Here is a 20,580-nt window from a genome sequence, read left to right as displayed (position 1 = left end):
TACAGTGTACAGTTTTCCGTACAGGCTTTTGTCCAATCAGCGACGAGGACACGCCCACAGGCTTGTTTCACTCTTTCCGTACAGGCGCTTTACGTTTGCCACGCCCACGCATTAGGTTCCGTACAGTGACGTCAGACTTCGGCTGTCAAAGCCAACATGGCGGCTTTCATAGTGTAGTTTCCTGTCGCTTTGTTATTCCGTACAGTGACGTAGTCCTGCCGTTAGTGGAGCTGAGCGCGGGCGGTGAGGCGGGAGAAGACTGCGAGCACCATGCCCCGGGAGATCATCACGCTGCAGCTCGGCCAGTGCGGGAATCAGAGTCAGTATCGTGATATTGGGGTTACAATATGTTGCTATATGTGTAGTATGTACGTTATCGCATTGATAGCGCGTCTGTCTGTATTGGGGCTCAGGGGAGGGGTGCGTTCTGTGCTGGTGCAATGCTGCTGTACCATTATAACGTTATTACAGTGCAGATTATCACATACTATTCATATCACAGAGGAAAGCTATCAGAATCATTGGAAAACTTTCTCATTCTATTCCAGAGCAGAGTCCTGAACATTGTATGTATATTTATATAATACACACGTACGTGTGTGTATGTGTATATATATATATATATATATATATATATATATATTTATATATATAGTGTACGTGTGTGTGTGTGTGTGTATATATATATATATATATATATATATATTTATATATATAGTGTACGTACGTGTGTGTATGTGTATATATATATATATATATATATATATATATTTATATATATAGTGTACGTGTGTGTGTGTGTGTGTATATATATATATATATATATATATATATATATTAGAGAGAGCTGTCAATCTCTGACTAGGACCGCCTACTTGACTACATAGAATGTGCAGTCGTCTAGTTGAATACATGACAAGTCATCCCGGACCTTTCCCATAAAACTGCATATTAGTCCGCTCAGTTCTTCCTGCTCTATAGCATGCTATATGTTATATATTTATGACAGGTTCCCCTTGAAGGGGTACTCCAGTGAAAAAAGTTTTCTTTAAAATCAACTGGTGCCAGAGATTTGTCATTTGCTTCTATTTAAAAATCTCCAGTCTTCCAGTACTTATCAGCTGCTGTATGTCCTGCAGGAAGTGGTATATTCTTTCCAGTCTGACACAGTGCTCTCTGCTGCCACCTCTGTCCATGTCAGGAACTGTCCAGAGCTGTAGAAAATCCCCATAGAAAACCTATCCTGCTCTGGACAGTTCCTGACATGGACAGAGGTGGCAGCAGAGAGCACTGTGTCAGAATGGAAAGAATACACCACTTCCTGCAGGACATGCAGTAGCTGATAAGTACTGCAAGAATTCTATATATGTATTCTATATATAGAATACAAATCGATATAATTTTCTGACACCAGTTGATTTGAAAGAAAAAAAATGCTGGAGGATCACTTTAAAGTGAATGTACCATCAGGCCTGGGCTGGAGCACTGGAGGTGGGCCGACCCACCCCCAGTGGGAGGAAACCCCTGCCCCTCTATGATACGGCTCCATTACAGTCAATGGAGCCGTATCATAGAGGGGCAGGGGTTTCCACCCACTGGGGGAGGGTCGGCCCACCTCAAGTGCTCCAGCCCAGGCCTGATGGTACATTCACTTTAAGCATGGCTGTCAACGACCAGCATTGTCCTTTATGCATCCTGTCTGTGTAGCTGTCATCTGTCAGCCATTATATGTGGCCCCCTCTACTTTCCTGGACCTCCAGACTGCAAATAGCAGTGTATAATGTAGCTTATTACATCCCGGTAGATGTCCCTTCTTGCCAATGATCAGTAACCCTCCTCCTTCTTGTCCGGTACAGTTGGGTTTGAGTTCTGGAAGCAGCTGTGTGCAGAGCATGGCATCAGCCCTGAGGGGATTGTGGAAGAGTTTGCCACTGAAGGCACCGATCGGAAGGATGTATTCTTCTATCAGGTGAGGAGAACTGTGGTAAAGGGGCGGCAAACTGATCACATGGGGAGTGTTGTACCCAGGATTCTAGCAGCGTCAGATGAGTGAAACTCGAGCGCTGTGATCCGTCCAAACCCGAGAGTGCGGCATTTGATTACCGGTGGCTGATGCAGCCCTAGGGAGTCCTGGAAAACATGGATACAGTCATAGGCCATAGGCTGTATTCATGTTTTCTAGGACTCCCTAGAGCTGCATCCATCTTCTTCTGCCACTTTTAAAGGATAAGTCCGGCAAAAATTTTTTATTAAAATATTGTATTGCCCCCCCAAAAGTTATACAAATCCCCAATATACACTTATTACCGGAAATGCTTATAAAGTGCTTTTTTTCCCTGCACTTACTACTGCACCAAGGCTTCACTTCCTGGATAACATGGTGATGTCACTTCCTGGATAACATGGTGATGTCACTTCCTGGATAACATGGTGATGTCACTTCCTGGATAACATGGTGATGTCACTTCCTGGATAACATGGTGATGTCACTTCCTGGATAACATGGTGATGTCACTCCCTGACTCCCAGAGCTGTGCGGGCTGTGGCTGCTGGAGAGGATAATGGCAGAGGGACACTGATGGACACAGGACACTGAGCATCCCTCTGCCATCATCCTCTCCAGCAGTCACAGCCCCCACAGCTCTGGGAGTCGGGTCTCCTTTAATGAAATCCCGCACACACGGGAGATTCGCTCATCTCTAATTACCACCGATGTGACCTATACAGAAACAAGGACCTGGTATGGTAAGCATTTGGAAAAACATAGTTAACAGTGCCCCACCTATCCTAAGGTTGTTAGTGGTATTACAACCCTAAACATTTCACTTCAGTGACTATCAAGTAGTCTGTCCAGGGTCAGCTGACTTCTGTGAACACAATCCAATCATCACTTATTGGACCCTAGCAATAGTGGATACTTTATTCACCCATATAGGGGCCCTTAAAGGGGTTATTCAGCTTTACAAAAACATGGCTCTTTTCCCCCTCTCTTGTCTCCAGTTCAGGTGCAGTTTGCAATTAAGCTCCATTTGCTGCAATGGAACTGAGTTTGAAACCCAACCTGGAGACGAGAGAGGGCGAAAATTGGCCATGTTTTTGTAGCGCTGGATAACCCTTTTAAAATCTTATTAAAGGGGTTATCCAGCGCCTTACAATCTTGAGGATGAAGACCCTGTATGGGGCGGTGAGTTGTGTGTGCACGCTGCCACTCTATTCACTGTCTATGCAGCTGTACTTGGCCTATGCCAATGCTTTGAGTGTTGCGGCATGATGGTCGTTGTAATTTTGCAACAGCTGGAGGGGCCGTGAGTTTGACACCCCTGCCATAGACAATGAATGGAGTGATGGTGCATCCCAAAACAAGTCTCAAGCCCCCATTATTGGTGGGATCCCCCTGCAGTCTGATATTTATCCCTCTAAATAGAAAAGTTTTTCATTTGGAATACCCCTTTAAATTGTTAAAGGGAATCTGGCACCATGGAAATGCTACCTAAGCTATCTCCAACATGTTATAGAGCAGGAGGAGCTGAGCAGATTGATATATATCTTTCTGGGAAAAGATTCAGTATAACTTGTAATTTATTGATTGAAATCTCTGATGTTTCCATGCTCCATTGAGTGACTCCGCCCACTGGACTCCTTAACACTGAATAAACAAGGGTTTTAATCAACATGTTACAAGTTATACTGAATCTTTTACCACAATGTTATATATCAATCCGCTCAGCTCATTCTGCTCTATAACATGATGGTGATAGATTAGATGGTATTGTCTTAGTGACAGGATCCCTTTAAGACTTTTTAAAGCGTAACTGTCATTTCAGGGTCATTTTTCTGAAAACATTAAATATCAATAGTACAAGCGATTTTAAGAAACTCTGTAATAGGTTTTATGTACTAAAAGAGTTTCCTTCTGTAGTGAAAAAGCAATCTCCCAGCCTCCCCCCTCACATCAAATGAAGCAGGATTTCTGTCTCCATTATGTGGCTATGGAGAGGGGAGGGGCTGTTAGGAGTGACTGAGCACGGAGGATTTCTGCACAGCACAACACCCTGCAATCTTCTCTCAGTAAGTTCATAGATAAGCACTGACCTTTCTGACCCCTGAATCCTGCGGTTTAGGTGCCCAGAGAGTCTACAAACAGCTGACCTTCATGTCACCTCTTCCTGCTCCCTCATCTCCCTCAGCCCCTCCCCCCTTCATAGGCTTACAATGGAGAGAGCAGAGCCCGTCTTCACTGGCTTCTCTGTAATGAAGACGTGTTTGCCTGATAATGCACAGATAAGAAGTCAGGGGGGGGGGCTGGGAGATTGCTTCTTGAGTACAGAAAAAGGCTTTTTTGGCTGATGAAACCTATTACAGAGTTTCTTAAAATCGCTTATACTACTGATTTCTGCAATAAAAAAAAAACATGACAGTTACGCTTTAAAGTAAATCTGGGCATTCATTCATCCTTGTATATAGAATGTGGATGTAACATCAATATTTAATCACTATATAATTATTCTGGATGGACGGACTGGAAGGAAACCTCAAATAAAATTTGTGCCATAAATAATCCATTATGAGCGCCGGCCTTATATGAACTCGCTGCATTACAGAGATTTCTGCACTGATCGGGGCCGACTTATATAAACAGCTGGAGAGAGTGCTATAGAATCCTTATAACTTTCTGATAATTTAACCTCTTGAGATGCCATGGACAATAGTCACAGCTAGAGATGAGCGAACCTGGAGCATGCTCGAGTCGATCCGAACCCGACCGTTCGGTATTTGATTAGCGGTGGCTGCTGAAGTTGGATAAAGCCCTAAGGCTATGTGGAAACATGGATATAGTCATTGGCTGTATCCATGTTTTCCAGACAACCTTACAGCTTTATCCAACTTCAGCAGCCCCAGCTAATCAAATGCCGAACATTCGGGTTCGGATGGACTTGAACCCGAACCTGGTTCGCTCATCTCTAGTCACAGCATCTGAGGAGTTGTACAGAACGAGGGGGACCTCTGTCTTCTGAATGCACCCCCCTATCTGAGAAATTGCAGAGTACTGTGCAAGTTATTGCTCTTGGAATACATAAATCCTAAATGGGGGTCCATTTCTAAAAGTTATCCCCTGTCCACAGGATGGGTCATAACAACCCGATTGGTTGGGAGTCCAACTGCTAATGACTATAAGAACAGGTCCCCGAGCTCAGCAATATGGGGAAGCCTCATAGAGCATGAATAGAAAATGGTCCATGCACACATGGTACACTGCTCCCTGTATTCAAGGGGGCGATTTTCCTTTGTCTTTGTGATCGATGGAGGTCTTGGCAGTCGGACCTCCACTGATCCGCTTGTTCTGCCTTATCCTGTGAATAGGAGATGGAAGTGCTTCTTTAAAGGGAGTGAGTTTTAAAGTGAGTTTATTAGGCAAATATGCCATTATCTGCATTAAAAAGACTTTCCCCAGCCCCCCCCCCCCCCCCTCTCATTCACTGCTCATTATCAGGAAATCTCGACTCTTTTACATCAGTCGGGCCCTGTGTAATCCATGAAGAGGGGAGGGGGGAGGGGGGAGATTAGTCGCCAGCAGAGAACAAAGGATTACACAGTGGGACCTGTGTGAAAGCCGAGGTCATAGGTCAGTGCTGACTTCAGAGAAGATAACCTGGTGATGTAGCTGTAAATTAACTCTTTGTTGTCCTGTTTTGGTTCCTCATCTCTCTCCACCTCTCCCCTCTCCATAGAGAACAATGAAGACAGGGGGGAGAGCTTCAAACTGCTTTCTCATGATAAAAATGCATTTTTCAGCTAATAAACCCAATTACAAAGTTTCTGAAAATCGTCTACCATTGATTTCTGCAAAAAAAAAATAAAAAAAATGTAAATGACAGTGACACTTAAGGGCTTACTTCACTCTCTGCCATAGTAGGATCTAATGTAAGCATCATGTACCAGTGATGCCTGCGTCATAACATAAGTGGTTATGGATGATATTTCTTCTTCTACTAACAAGACCTAATTTCTGTATAGAGAAAATGTTCTCACTCTGGATGTCTGTTCTAGGCCGACGATGAACACTATATCCCCCGAGCTGTACTTCTGGATCTGGAGCCCAGAGTTATACACTCCATATTAAACTCCCCATATGCCAACCTCTACAACCCTGAGAACATCTACCTGTCTGAGCATGGCGGTGGAGCTGGCAACAACTGGGCCAGTGGCTTCTCACAGGTGAGTGTGTGCGCTCATGTTCATCAGATTGCTGTCTATAACAAGCGGACTTACTGTATGATCTAAGGCAGGGAACCTTCGGCCCTCCAGCTGTTGCAAAACTACAACTCCCATCATGCCTGGACAGCCAAAGCTTTAGCTTTGGCTGTCCAGGCATGATGGGAGTTGTAGTTTTGCAGCAGCTGGAGAGCCAAGGTTCCCTGCCCCTGATTTAAAGGGTTGTCCAGGCTTTGCTCACTTTGCATTAATAAATGCTCCGTATTCATCTCGCAGGGGGAGAAAATCCATGAAGATATATTTGACATCATTGATCGAGAAGCTGACGGCAGTGATAGTTTGGAGGTAAGTAGACCTGAAAAACTGGTCACAAGGAATAAGAAATATATACGTTTGGGGTGGATGAGCTGTAATTTGGATTTCACTTTTAGAAGGGGATATGTGAACTTGTTGATATGTAGTGGATCTGCATTGTTTTCTTTCAGGGATTCGTCCTTTGCCATTCTATCGCTGGGGGTACAGGTTCTGGTTTAGGTTCTTACTTACTGGAAAGATTAAATGACAGGTAGGTGCCGGCTCATCTTAGGATGTGCTTTGCCCTGATGCTTGTTGAGACATGGACGTCTAAAATAAAAGCCTGATTTAAAGGCATACTCTATCAGAAATCTTTCTGTCAAATACACTGGTGTCAAAAATTTATAAAGATTTGTAATTTTCTTCTATTTAAGAATCTCAAGTCTTCCAGTATTTATCAGCTGCTGTATGTCCTGCAGGAAGTGGGGTATTCTTTCCAGTCTGACACAGTGCTCTCTGCTGCCACCTCTGTCCATGTCAGGAACTGTCCAGAGTAGTAGCAAATCCCCATAGAAAACCTTTCCTGCTCTGGACAGTTCCTGACATGGACAGAGGTGGCAGCAGAGAGAATGGTGTCAGACTGGAAAGAATACACCACTTCCTGCAGGACACGAGATTTTTTAAATAGAAGTAAATTTACAAATCTATATAACTTTCTAACGCCAGTTGTTTTGAAAGATAGATTTTTGCTGGTGTACCCCTTTAAAAGTAACTTCTTTTCACTTACATGCTGCCTGAACCACCAGCCTTGATTGATATACTTCCCCCTATACCCAAACAGGGAAAGATCCGTCAGTGAAGGCTAGGGGTAGGGAGAAGTTACTGTTGACTGCCCCAATGACTTGTGGTTGGGGCAGCATGAAAGTGATGACAGGTTCCCTTTAAGTTCTTAGTCCATTTTGCATGTATAAACTACAACTACCTAAGTGATATCTATGAAAAGTTTGCTGTGTATAGCAATAAAAGGACCCATCCTCTTTTATTCCAGGTATCCTAAAAAGTTGGTTCAGACGTATTCCGTTTTCCCAAACCAGGATGAAATGAGCGATGTTGTTGTCCAGCCATACAATTCCCTCCTGACTCTGAAGAGGCTGACGCAGAATGCTGACTGCGTGGTACGTAGACGTGTCTGTGTGGTGGTTGGAGGTGCACAGTAGAGGGATGCGTTCTGCCTATCACAGGGCTTTAGGGTAGCTTCACACGTAGCGGATCTGCTGCAGATCCCTTACTGTCACTCTGAATAGGATTACAGCAGAATTTTCATCCTGCTGCGAGTATATATAAAGCCGCGGCCTGCTGTATACATTACCAGTCCATGCTCCGGGGGCTCCCGGCATCCTGGCGTCCCGCTCAGCCAGTTACATGTGAACTTACCCTAAAGGGCTATTTCAGCCAGAAGTATTTATCACCAGTTCAAAAATAAATGCTAAATTGATGTTCGCCGAACTGCGGGGACCCCCAGCAATTGCCAGAATCGGGGTCCCTAGGCCTCTCTAGTTGCAAGACTGTGGCTGGAAGAAGTCTGAATGGAGCGGAGGACAAGCATACGTACTGCTGCACCATCAAAAGCCTATGGCACTGATGAAGATCGCCTGATCCTCTGATCTGGCAATTGGTGGTGGTCTTAATGTTCGGAACTGTTAGGCAACATTCTCCGAACTCAAAAGCACAGTATTTGACTCCCGGTGGCTGGAGAATTTGGATGCCGCCCAAGGGTCGAATGCCCAGCATTTGGGTTCAGATAATGTTGCCCGACCCAAACATTTCAGCAAGTTTGCTCAACACTGTTCTGGTGAATAGGTGTAAAAAAATGGGACTATATAAAAAGTTTGAGACTTCTCAAGAACACTAGTACAGGCGATTTTAAGAAACTTTTGGAATTGGGTTCATTAGCTGAAAAATTAATTTTTATCATGAAAAAGCAGTTTGAAGCTCTCCCCCGTCTTTATGTTTTTTTTTATGGAGGGGGGAGGGATGGAGGGAGATGAGGCACCACAACAGGACAACAAAGAGTTAATTTACAGCTACATCACTGGGATATCTCCTCTGAAGTGAGCACTGACCTCTGAATACCGGCTTTCACACAGCTGCCACTGTGTACACCTTTGCTCTCTGCTGGCGACTAATCTCCCCCCTCCCCCTCTATAGGTTACACAGAGCCTGACTGATGTAAAAGAGTCGAGATTTCCTGATAATGAGCAGTGGATGAGAGAGAGGAGGGGGGGGGACCTGGGGAAAGTCTTTTTGAATGCAGATAATGGCATATTTGCCTGATAAACCCAATTACGAAGTTTCTTAAAATCGCCTGGACTATTGGTTTCTGCAAAAAACAAAACGACAGTGACACTTTAAATTCTGCTTGTCCATCACATTTGGGATAACTTTGCACCTATGTGGGTGTCTCTCTGTTTACCATGTAGGTGGTCTTGGATAATACCGCATTGAACAGAATTGCTACAGACAGACTGCACATACAGAACCCGTCATTTTCTCAGATAAACCAGCTGGTAAGTACTCCCTTAGGGGCTATTCACACGTCCGCAGTGCATGGACAATATACAGATTTTTGAAGCCAAAGCCAGGAGCAGACAATAAACTGGGAACAGGTCACAAAGGAAAGACTGAGATTTCTCCTTTTAAAATCCAGTCCTGGCTTTGGCTTCAAAAATCTGTCAGATAAATCTTTGTGTAAACGCAACTGTTGGATATAGTGTCTTGAGGTCACTAGCAACCTTGGGGGAGGGGTATTTATACTACCTGACCGTCCTAAATACAGACCATTTAGCTTTGTATCTGATACTTATATTTGTAACATGTCCTGTGTTTGATTCTACAGGTATCCACCATAATGTCCGCCAGTACTACAACGCTCCGCTATCCCGGCTATATGAACAATGACTTGATTGGGTTAATTGCATCTCTCATCCCCACTCCGCGTCTACACTTCCTTATGACCGGATACACCCCGCTAACCACAGATCAGTCGGTAAGTCTGAGAGTTGGCGTCAGATACTGAGGATGTAAAGTGCTGCAGAAATGACGATACCTTCACAATGATGAGAAATGACTGTGTCTTTTTGTTAGTTTTATAGAGCCAACATATTCTGCAGCGCTGTACAGAGATTATCAGCACTCACATCAGTCTTTGACCCCAGTGGGCTTACAATCTAATATCCCCATGTCTGTTTATAGAAGACGGGTACCATTGCTAACCAGATGGTAGTGATTGTACTCAACACTGTGGATACAGAAGGCGCTGCCAGTTATATCCCATGACATGTAGGCAATGTAGACAGTCCGAAAAGTCTGTGACTCCTGGAGTGAAGAGGTTGTTGTGGCTTCCATTTGTCTCTCTGACTTTTACTCAAGCATCAGATCATAGACTGTAATGTATTCTAATGGCCTGTACTTGTATCTCCCAGGAGAAGCTGATGGGCGCCAAAAGAGAATGATAGTCTGAAAAGCGCTGTAGCTTCTTAGTTCTAGTGATATGTAGGGGTCATAGTGTGTGGTTTCTGCTATGTATCAGATGTGGAGGACAGGTGAGGAGGGTACGGGGTAGCTTCTATTTGAATACGTGGTGAGGGGTCCTGCTAATAGTGGAGGAGGGGTAGGAAGAGTCCAGAAGGTTAGAGAGGTGAAAATGGTATATATTGCTGCAAAGGGGTGTTAGCTTGTTGCTGGTGGAGAAGCATATATTTCAGCACTGTGATGAAGTTTGTTGCTGGAGTATTTATGGCTGCATTGTGGTGTTGGTTTAGTACTGGTGGAGAAGTGCTTATTGCTAAACTGTGATGCTGCACTGTGGCTGGAGGAGAAGTACTTATTGCTGCACTGTGGCTGGAGGAGAGGTACTTATTGCTGCACTGTGGCTGGAGGAGAGGTACTTATTGCTGCACTGTGGCTGGAGGAGAGGTACTTATTGCTGCACTGTGGCTGGAGGAGAGGTACTTATTGCTGCACTGTGGCTGGAAGGGAAGTACTTATTGCTGCACTGTGGCTGGAGGAGAAGTACTTATTGCTGCACTGTGGCTGGAAGGGAAGTACTTATTGCTGCACTGTGGCTGGAGGAGAAGTACTTATTGCTGCACTGTGGCTGGAGGAGAAGTACTTATTGCTGCACTGTGGCTGGAGGAGAAGTACTTATTGCTGCACTGTGGCTGGAGGAGAAGTACTTATTGCTGCACTGTGGCTGGAGGAGAAGTACTTATTGCTGCACTGTGGCTGGAGGAGAAGTACTTATTGCTGGACTGTGGCTGGAGGAGAAGTACTTATTGCTGCACTGTGGCTGGAAGGGGAGTATTTATTGCTGTACTGTGGTGTTAGTTATGGTTTTGGAGATGGAGAACTACTTACTGTTGTGCTGTTGGAGACATATGTTGTGCAGCATTGTGGTTTGTTTAGTGCTGCTATATTATGTACACAGCATGACGGTACTTTGTGCTGCATGGTGTGTGTGTTTGTGAGGCCCCAGCTTGAACGTGGATTGGCTGGTGTCCCAACAGACAGACCAGGCGCTCCTGACCCACCCTTAGTTGTTAATATAGCTTATAAGGATCCTTTTAGAAGTGGCGATTTATAGATCTCAAACGAGCTCTGATCAGCGAGATTGTCAGCCCTTACATGGCACAACACATTGAGGGGCCCGGGCTGCATGAACGATCCTTGCATCATTCTTGCAGCCCTGGGAACTGACAGCACAAATATGTATACATCTATGCTGTCCGTTTAATGATCACAAGCAGCAGTCTATACTTACTATCCGTGCTGCTTGTGAACTGGTATCTGCCTCTCCAGTCCGGACGCTGACTGTATCTTCAGGCCCTCCTTGAGGAGATGTGCCGAATCACAAGCAGCACGAGTGGTAAGTATGCACTGCTGCTCTTGATCTTTGAACTGACAGCACAGATATACACATATAACCCTTTGTACACAGAAAGAAGTGTGCCTGACAGCAATACATTTGAAAGCCTTCTCAAAAGACCTGATCAGCTAAGGATTTTCCCCATCCTTGGCTGATCTGTGTCACTTTTATACAAGCCGATTATCAGCCACAGGAACGCTTCTAGCAACTCTCCTGGCCATTAAAGGGGTTATTCTGCGTTACAAAAACATGGCCACTTTTAAGGGTTTTAAAGGGATTATCCGGCGCTACAGAAACATGGCCACTTTCCCCCTCTTTTGTCTCTAGTTTGGGTGGAGTTTTGAAACTCAGTTCCATTAAAGTAAATGGAGCTTAATTGCAAACTGCACCTGAACTGGAGACAAGAGAGGGGAAAAGTGGCCATGTTTTTAAAGTGCTGGATAACCCCTTTAATCGAGCCATGTAAAAGGCCCTTAAGAGTGATAGTACAGTGGTACCTTGGTTTAAGAGTAACTTGGTTTAAGAGCGTTTTGGTTTAAGAGCTCACAGTTTTTCAAAATTGTGACTTGGTTTAAGAGTATTGCTTTGGTTTAAGAGCTCCTGTACTGGGTGGGAGCGCGAGTGGGGGAGGGACATGGCCTGCATAGCGGGGTCTACAGCCCTGTACTCTGACCCAGGAAGTCTCCCTAACCTTCCAAATCATAGCAGATTCACTTCAGGCTGGGGCTTACATCAGGGGACAGGACTGTGGAGGTAATCTCTCCATAGCTGTAACCCCTCTCTCCCCGGACAGAGAGTGCTGCATGTATGTGCCCACATCTGCCCTGCTCATTCCTTCATGCTCCCTGCAGTCTCTGTCCGCCCTTGTGTTTCCCATCCTCTCCATCAATGTACAGTAACTTATAGTATCACATATTCTGCTGTTTCTGAATGTTTGTTTCATTTGTTTTACATGTTATTCTGAATAATAATTCATTATTTTTGGGATGTGGAACCAATTGTCAGCATTTCTATGATTTCTTATGGGAAAATTTGCTCTGGTTTAAGAGTGGATTTGGATTACAAGCGCCGCCCCGGAACGAATTATGCTCGTAATCCAAGGCACCACTGTATTTCCCCCTAATTGTGCCTGATGGCCGCCCCCTTAGCTATCTCCATTCAGCCGTCATCTCCTCTCTGTTCATCCGTGTCTGGAGGAGCGTACACATGCAGTCTAGTCTCTCATTCTCTTTATGAATGTGTGTCTCTATCCACAAGGCATTAAATCCATATTTTACTCCCTGCCGCCATAAAGGATATTCCTAGGAGGAGCAGATCTAAAAGCCTAATGGATTATAAGCGGGTACATCTGTGTGACTATTGATTTTCCGCTCTCATAGACTGACCTTGTAGTGTTACTCCTCCATCCTCCTGTGTGCTCTGCCTATATGTTAGGCCTGAATGTAATGTAATATCACTCTGTAAGAAAATCCATACACATCTGATACTTCTGAGCTCTTCTTCCTCTCTCCCTATACGCCATGGATAGTGTGAAATCCTCTATCTTGCTCTCTTGTTATTGCCATACAACTCTTCTGGCCTGTGTTGGGTATACGTCCTTTGCTGGATAGTACAATGTAATAGTTTCTTACTCTAGTCACTAGTCATTCATTACTCTTCATTATGTCTGTAGGTGGCCAGTGTGCGGAAGACCACGGTACTGGACGTCATGAGGAGACTACTGCAGCCCAAAAATGTCATGGTGTCCACAGGCCGAGACAGGCAGACCAATCACTGTTACATAGCAATACTGAATATTATACAAGGCGAAGTGGATCCTACTCAGGTGAGTGGAAAGTCAAGCAACTCAATTAGTTTCTTACTTGACAAAAATGACGGCATGTTATCTGTCTGAACTCACTTGTGATGTCACAGCAGCTTACCTGAATGAACAGGGACTTGCGATGTTATTATAGCTTACCTGAATGAATATTCATGTATTATCATACCTTACCAGACTGAACGACCTCTTAAGATGAGCAAATCCCGAGTGTGCAGCATTTGATTACTAGTGGTTAAAGAAATTGTATTCGTATACAACCATAAGCTGTATCCATGTTTTCCAGGACTTCCTAGGGCGGCATCCAACTTTTCCAGCCACCGCTAATCAAATGCAAAGCGTTCCTTTTGTGGTGTCACAGCAGCCCACCTGGCTGGGCTCTGCTTTGCAATGTACCCAGAGGTAGACTCTTAGGGTCCTATTCCACAGGCAATACACTTAAAAAATAACCTTTACTGATTTCTATTAAAACTTAATCCCCACATGACACAACACAAACAGATAATATACAAATGGTGGCCTAAATTCCACCCTAACTGGTAACGTCACTGCAAATAATCACAAAACAACAATCATCAGGGGTTCAACAAATAAATAGTAAATGGTATTGTCTCACCCATCTGATGTCTTAATCAAGCGTTGTTACTGTTACGTAGCTTGCGGAGGTGGAGAGAGTCCAGTGTACAGGTGTTGGAGACCCACTGGCCCTACTATGCCCTGGATGAAATATAGGCCGTACTATCCCTGCTCGCACAGGGAATAGCGGGGCACTCGCCCTAAAAAGGGCGACCCCTACCCCGAGCTACCCCTTTGTCAAAAAGACCCTAATTTTCCCTTCCTAGCGTGCAGGTCCCCCACCTTCCGACGCGTTTCTGCCAGGTGTACTGGGGTTATCAAGGAAGCGAGGCACACAGGGAAAACCAAAAAAAAAAAAAATTAATCTAAATAACAAAATATAATGAACTGACAATTAGGCTCCGGTATGGTGTCCGGGCCAATAGGGATGCGTGTGGTTGGTCCCTGCAGTGGCAGGTGACCCCCTTCCTGGCGTAGTATCAAGCCAGGATACTATGGAAGCAGTGGCTACCTGTTCCTGCGCCGATACACAGGGATTAAATAACTTCAAACCGCGCGGTTTGAAGTTATTTAATCCCTGTGTATCGGCGCAGGAACAGGTAGCCACTGCTTCCATAGTATCCTGGCTTGATACTACGCCAGGAAGGGGGTCACCTGCCACTGCAGGGACCAACCACACGCATCCCTATTGGCCCGGACACCATACCGGAGCCTAATTGTCAGTTCATTATATTTTGTTATTTAGATTAATTTTTTTTTTTTTGGTTTTCCCTGTGTGCCTCGCTTCCTTGATAACCCCAGTACACCTGGCAGAAACGCGTCGGAAGGTGGGGGACCTGCACGCTAGGAAGGGAAAATTAGGGTCTTTTTGACAAAGGGGTAGCTCGGGGTAGGGGTCGCCCTTTTTAGGGCGAGTGCCCCGCTATTCCCTGTGCGAGCAGGGATAGTACGGCCTATATTTCATCCAGGGCATAGTAGGGCCAGTGGGTCTCCAACACCTGTACACTGGACTCTCTCCACCTCCGCAAGCTACGTAACAGTAACAACGCTTGATTAAGACATCAGATGGGTGAGACAATACCATTTACTATTTATTTGTTGAACCCCTGATGATTGTTGTTTTGTGATTATTTGCAGTGACGTTACCAGTTAGGGTGGAATTTAGGCCACCATTTGTATATTATCTGTTTGTGTTGTGTCATGTGGGGATTAAGTTTTAATAGAAATCAGTAAAGGTTATTTTTTAAGTGTATACCCCTTCTAGTTTTGTGTTTGATCTGGGGAGGTACAGCCCATATATATTAGCGCTATTTGACTAATTTTCTGATCGTCCTATTCCACAGGCCAATGGGGGCCCGATCAATAATGTAATCGAGCGCCGATCTGCTAGATCGGTGCTCATTTACTGGGGCTATTACGCGTCCCGATAATCGTTTAGCGAGAGCTGCAGGAGCATTGTTACCGATGTCCTTGCAGCTCTTGTTCAAACACCATACATTACCTAATCATGTTGCAGGGCTTCTGCTGCGCTCATTCTTCCTCCCTGTCCCGCGCAGCAGCAGCTTCGGTGCGGCCTGTCTGAGCTGACAGACCACTCACTGGCCGGGGCGGTCCTGGACAGTGATTGGCTGAGCGGTCTGTCGACTAAAACAGGCCGCTCCGAAGCTGCTGCTGCGCGCGGGACCGGGAGGAAGAGGAGCGCAGGAGAAGCCCTGCAACATGATTAGGTAATATATGGTGCTTGTAAAGTCTTCGGTCGCCTGCCCCATATTGCTATTCCATGCAGCGATGCGTGGTCGGTGTCTGATGATTTTAGGTTTGCACCTAAATAAACGATCAGCCAATGATGCGATCATCGGCTGATCGGTGTCTCTATTCCAAAGAGCGATAATCGGCCGAATTGGCCCGATTCGGCTGATTATCGCTCTGTGGAATAGGCCCCTTACCCTGTGCTTTTACACTCAGGTTTGTTCGACATTTGATTACCAGTGGCTAAAGAAGTTATATGCAGCCCTAGGGAGTTCTGGAAAACATGGATACAGCCATAGGCCCAAGGTTATATCCATGTTTTCTAGGACTCCCTAGTGCTGCATCCAACTTCTTCAGCCACCGGTAATCAAATGCGGAACGAACATGAGTGTAAAAGCACATTGTAAGTGTCTACCTCTGGGTACATTGCAAAGAAGTTAGATGCAGCCCTAGGGAGCCCTAGAAAACATGGACGCAGCCATAGGACTCCAGGACTTCGTAGGGCTGCATCCAACTTTTACTGACATCTGAATTCAGATGCTGGATGTTCGGGTTCGATGTTTGCTCATATCTGTTTATTACGATTTGGCTCTGAATTATATGTACAGTGTATGTGTAATATATGGTTACAGGATTCCATTGAGTTTAGGAACTCTATGTAAAATGTTAGTTTAACCTTTAGAACAACATTATAAGACACCCAGAACATTAGTCTTATCAGTATATTCATGGAATCGAGTCTATTGCAGATCAGTGGATCATGTTCTTTATCAATCAATATTTTCTCGTAGGTGCACAAGAGTTTGCAGAGAATCCGAGAACGTAAATTGGCTAATTTTATCCCCTGGGGTCCTGCTAGCATACAAGTGGCCCTCTCAAGGAAGTCTCCATACCTTCCATCTGCACATCGGGTCAGCGGACTTATGATGGCCAATCATACCAACATCTCATCAGTGAGTAAACGGATACTTCTTCCACATTTTTATATATATATATATATATATATATATATATATATATATATATATATATATAAATTTTTTTTTATTTTTTTTGCCATGTTTGAGATAACCAGTAACCTTAGATAACAGAAGTCAAACTCCTGACCCTCCAGATCAGACGTGTCAGACTCAGGCCCTCCAGCTGTTACAAAACTACGATTCCCATCATGCCTGGACAGCCAAAGCTTTAGCTATCCAGGCATGATAGGAGTTGTAGTTTTGCATCAGCTGGAGAGCCACGGTTTGACGCCCCTGTATTGTAATATTAATTAGCATAGATGGTCATCACTCTTTTTGTCACTAGATGGCAGCACACACCCACCTTTGATCCTGCACAACTGCTTCTGTCTGTTGTGATTGTCTAGCCTGTTGCCCTCTAGTTGTTGCAAAACTACAAATCCCAGCATGGGTAGCTTACCTGGCTGAACCATCACTTGTAATGTCACCCTAGCTTACCTGACTGAACATTCGCTTGTGTTGTCAAAGTAGTTTAATTGAGAACTCCAGTTAAGAATGATTTAACTGTTCAATCCCCACCCATAATAAGCTTGTGTGTAATAGGTCTCTATTACATAAATTGGGCCGTTTATCTGCAGCACATCTGAAGCTGCTGAAAATCGTCACTCTGTTTCCACTCCTCTGTCCTTTGCTTCCCTTCTGAAACAGGAGGTCACATGATCTCTGTATTTTCTCTTGCTAGCAAGCTGTAACACCTCATCTGTAATCCTGTCCACCGCTGACGTTCTACAGTGATCACCGGGCCAAGGTTGGGGGAAGCAGAGTAGAATAGATCAGTGCTGCACACCTCTCGCTGGTTGGTGCTCAGTGGGTTGTGGTTCTTTAACCATGCATACCAAGAAGTAGTAAAATCCACGGCACTCAATATTATGCAGAAGTGATAGTTTATTTTACAGTGATAGACAAATAGTGTATACTCCGACCAATATGAAATACTATGAAGTAGAGACCGTAAATATAAAGCAAGCTTTCGGCCCTTCCCGGACCTTCCTCAGGCTAATGGATCTCACAGTAGTAAGTACGTCTGGAGTCTGGTGGAGTGTCACACTCCACCAGACTCCAGACGTACTTACTACTGTGAGATCCATTAGCCTGAGGAAGGGCCGAAAGCTTGCTTTATATTTACGGTCTCTACTTCATAGTATTTTATATTGGTCGGAGTATACACTATCACTTCTGCATAATATTGAGTGCCGTGGATTTTACTACTTCAAGGTTGGGGGAAGCAACAGCCTCTCCTGAGTAATATAGGGGAAAGGAGACACTGTTTCATCTCTAATCTATCTATATCGTGCAAAGCAGAAGCAGATTGAGCCAGTGTTGCACGGATATTGCAAGACAGGTGAGTACTTGGAAGTTGGCTCTTAGGTGCAATGCATGCTGGGAGATGTAGTTTCCCGGCTGGTGCTATGATGTGAAGAGGCCAGCTAAAGAAGACACTGTGGTTCGCTCAAGCGCTCAACGCAGTGAAAACCTAGGTGCATTGCCCCCTGGGAAATTTAAATATGCAAAAATAAAAAAGTCAGTGGAGTCAGATATGACAAGGGAAATACCAAAGCGAGGTAGGAGCGCGTAAGTGGGAAAGGTGTCAAACAGTCTGTGGGGGATCAGTGAGTGCGCCTTTATGCTTTTTGTGCATTTAACTGTTTTTTTTTTTTTTTATTGGATTGCTAAGGTTCCCCTTTAAAGATGAGCAAGATGTAATATTGATTAGCACAGCTGCTCTGCACTCTTTTTGCCACTAGATGGCAGTGCACACCTACCTGTGATCCTGCACAACTGCATCTGTATATTGTAATGGGCGGCTCCCTTACTGTGGCGAAACTACAACTCTCAGCATACTAGAAGTTGTAGTATTGATACAGATGGAGAGCCGTAGATTGGAGATCAGTCATCTATTAGATTGATAAAAGTTCCCAAAACCGTATTCTGTTCCTCACACTTACGCCTCAGGATCCATTAGCAGCATGCAAGCCGCCATCTGTCCATAGCATCTCTATAGGAACAGCCTGTGATTGGCTATCAGATCTGCAGCACATAGGTTCCGGCATTATTTCATGTGTGTCATTTAGAGAATCCAGCACTAGGGGGCACTCTTGGCCTTATTGGCAGCCTTGCCTTTATTTCCATCCTTGAAATGTCATTTTCTAAATGCCAATAGATAGCTGTAAAGTCTCGGGGCTGTGTCTCAGTGCTGCAATGCAGATGTAAGCCTCACACCCTAATATCCATCTCCAGAAAGCCAATAACACAGGCCGCCAACTGCTAAAGCTCCCAGCATTTCCGCTGCAGACCACACCATTGTCTCCACGCTATATTTAGCACTGTGGCCGATCTAAAAAATTTTTTTTTTAAAAATTAAAAATGAATGCGTCTTAAGAAGAGAAGGCATCAGCCCCTGGATGAGTAATGTGCAGACATTGCAGGACTGAGCACTAATTCAAGGAGCCGAGTCCATGTAAATCGCTGCCATAGATGGAGAATTTATATAGAAAGGGATCATGGGGAGAGATTTATCAAACATGGTGTAAAGTGACACTGGCTCAGTCTAGCAACCAATCAGATTCCACCTTTCATTCCTCAGACTCTTTGTAAAATGAAAGGTGGAATCTGATTGGTTGCTAGACTGAGCCAGTTTCACTTTACATCATTTTTGATAAATCTCTCCCAATGTGTCAAACCCTGGATCTCTCTCTTAAAGGGCATACTCCGACAATTTTAATGTTTTATTTATTTATTTTTTAAATCAACTGGTGTCAGAAAGTTATACAGATTTGTAATTTACTTATATTTAAAAAAATCTCCAGTCTTTCAGTACCTACCAGCTGCTGTATGTCCTGGAGGAAGAGGTGTATTCTTTCCAGGCTGACACAGTGCTCTCTGATGCCACCTCTGTCCATGTCAGGAACTGTCCAGAGCAGGAGAGGTTTTCTATGAGGATTTGCTGCTGCTCTGGACAGTTCCTGACATGGACAGAGGTGGCAGCAGAGAGCACTGTGTCAGACTGGAAAGAATACAGCACTTCCTGCAGGACATACAGCAGCAGATAAGTACTGGAAGACTGGACACTTTTAAATAGAAGTAAATCACAACTTTATTTAACTAATATATATTAAATAAAATTTTCTTTCTCCATTTCGGCAGCTGTTTGAGAGAACGTGTCGGCAATACGACAAGCTGAGGAAGCGTGAGGCCTTCCTGGAGCAGTTCCGGAAAGAAGACATCTTCAAGGAGAACTTTGATGAGCTGGATAACTCGAGAGAGATTGTCCAGCAGCTGATAGACGAATACCATGCCGCCACCCGTCCAGACTACATCTCCTGGGGCACTCAGGATAAGTGAGGACATCCAGAACTACACTAATGGAGCACAGTGTGTATGGGCACAGGCGGTGGGGATCTCTTCTACCTGGAGACGTCAGCAATCTTATTGAACTGCCTTGTGTCACCAGGGAGCAGCATATATTGGTTACGGGGCTCTAGAGCGCCTCTCACAGGACCCTGATGAAACTACAGCTACTTATGCTGCTGAATGAAGCGCCTCACACCTCCATGTTTTCTTTGTGCGGTGAAGTCGGCTTACGCTTATTCATTGTGTGTGACTCGGCTCTCCAGGCAGACCTGACATCTGTACGTATTCAGGTATAAACCATTCATGTGAAGGTTGAGAGAAATCCCGACCCTCGATGGATGTTTAGTAAGCAGGGTATACGGATTGTTCTTAAATGTGGGATATTGTGGGGACTTTACAAGTGCAACATGGGAAATCGCTGATCTTGGTTGGGTCGTAGGTTACAGGTGACAAATGCTCATTGCATAAAGAAGCTTGTGTGCGCGATCCAATGTCAGGAGCTGTATAGGTGTAGGAAACCTTTACTTTGCTGTATTGATCGTCTTATTTACTAGCCCTAAAATCATTGGCTAAACCAGGGATGGGGAACCTTCCGCCCTCCAGCTGTTTCAAAACTACAATTCCCATCATGCTTG

The 20,580-nt window shown here is 44.7% G+C and overlaps 1 protein-coding gene across 1 annotated transcript; it reads left to right on the top strand.

Annotated features, from left to right (window-relative positions):
- The first annotated feature begins 54 nt into the window (after positions 1–54).
- On the top strand, positions 55–20,148 carry TUBG1 (tubulin gamma 1). The gene is made up of 11 exons (XM_069953028.1): positions 55–319; positions 1,857–1,969; positions 6,049–6,216; positions 6,490–6,558; positions 6,699–6,778; positions 7,556–7,682; positions 8,988–9,074; positions 9,404–9,553; positions 13,104–13,256; positions 16,367–16,528; positions 19,739–20,148. The coding sequence occupies exons 1-11, from the start codon at positions 271–273 to the stop codon at positions 19,934–19,936; spliced, it is 1,356 nt and encodes a 451-aa protein (XP_069809129.1). The 5' UTR covers positions 55–270; the 3' UTR covers positions 19,937–20,148.
- The last annotated feature ends 432 nt before the right edge of the window (positions 20,149–20,580 follow it).

The sequence above is a fragment of the Dendropsophus ebraccatus genome, chromosome 14 (genome assembly GCF_027789765.1).
Source record: "Dendropsophus ebraccatus isolate aDenEbr1 chromosome 14, aDenEbr1.pat, whole genome shotgun sequence".
Taxonomy (NCBI): domain Eukaryota; kingdom Metazoa; phylum Chordata; class Amphibia; order Anura; family Hylidae; genus Dendropsophus; species Dendropsophus ebraccatus.
Note: the sequence above shows the minus strand (reverse complement) of the source record. Positions and strands in the feature narration are given on the sequence as shown.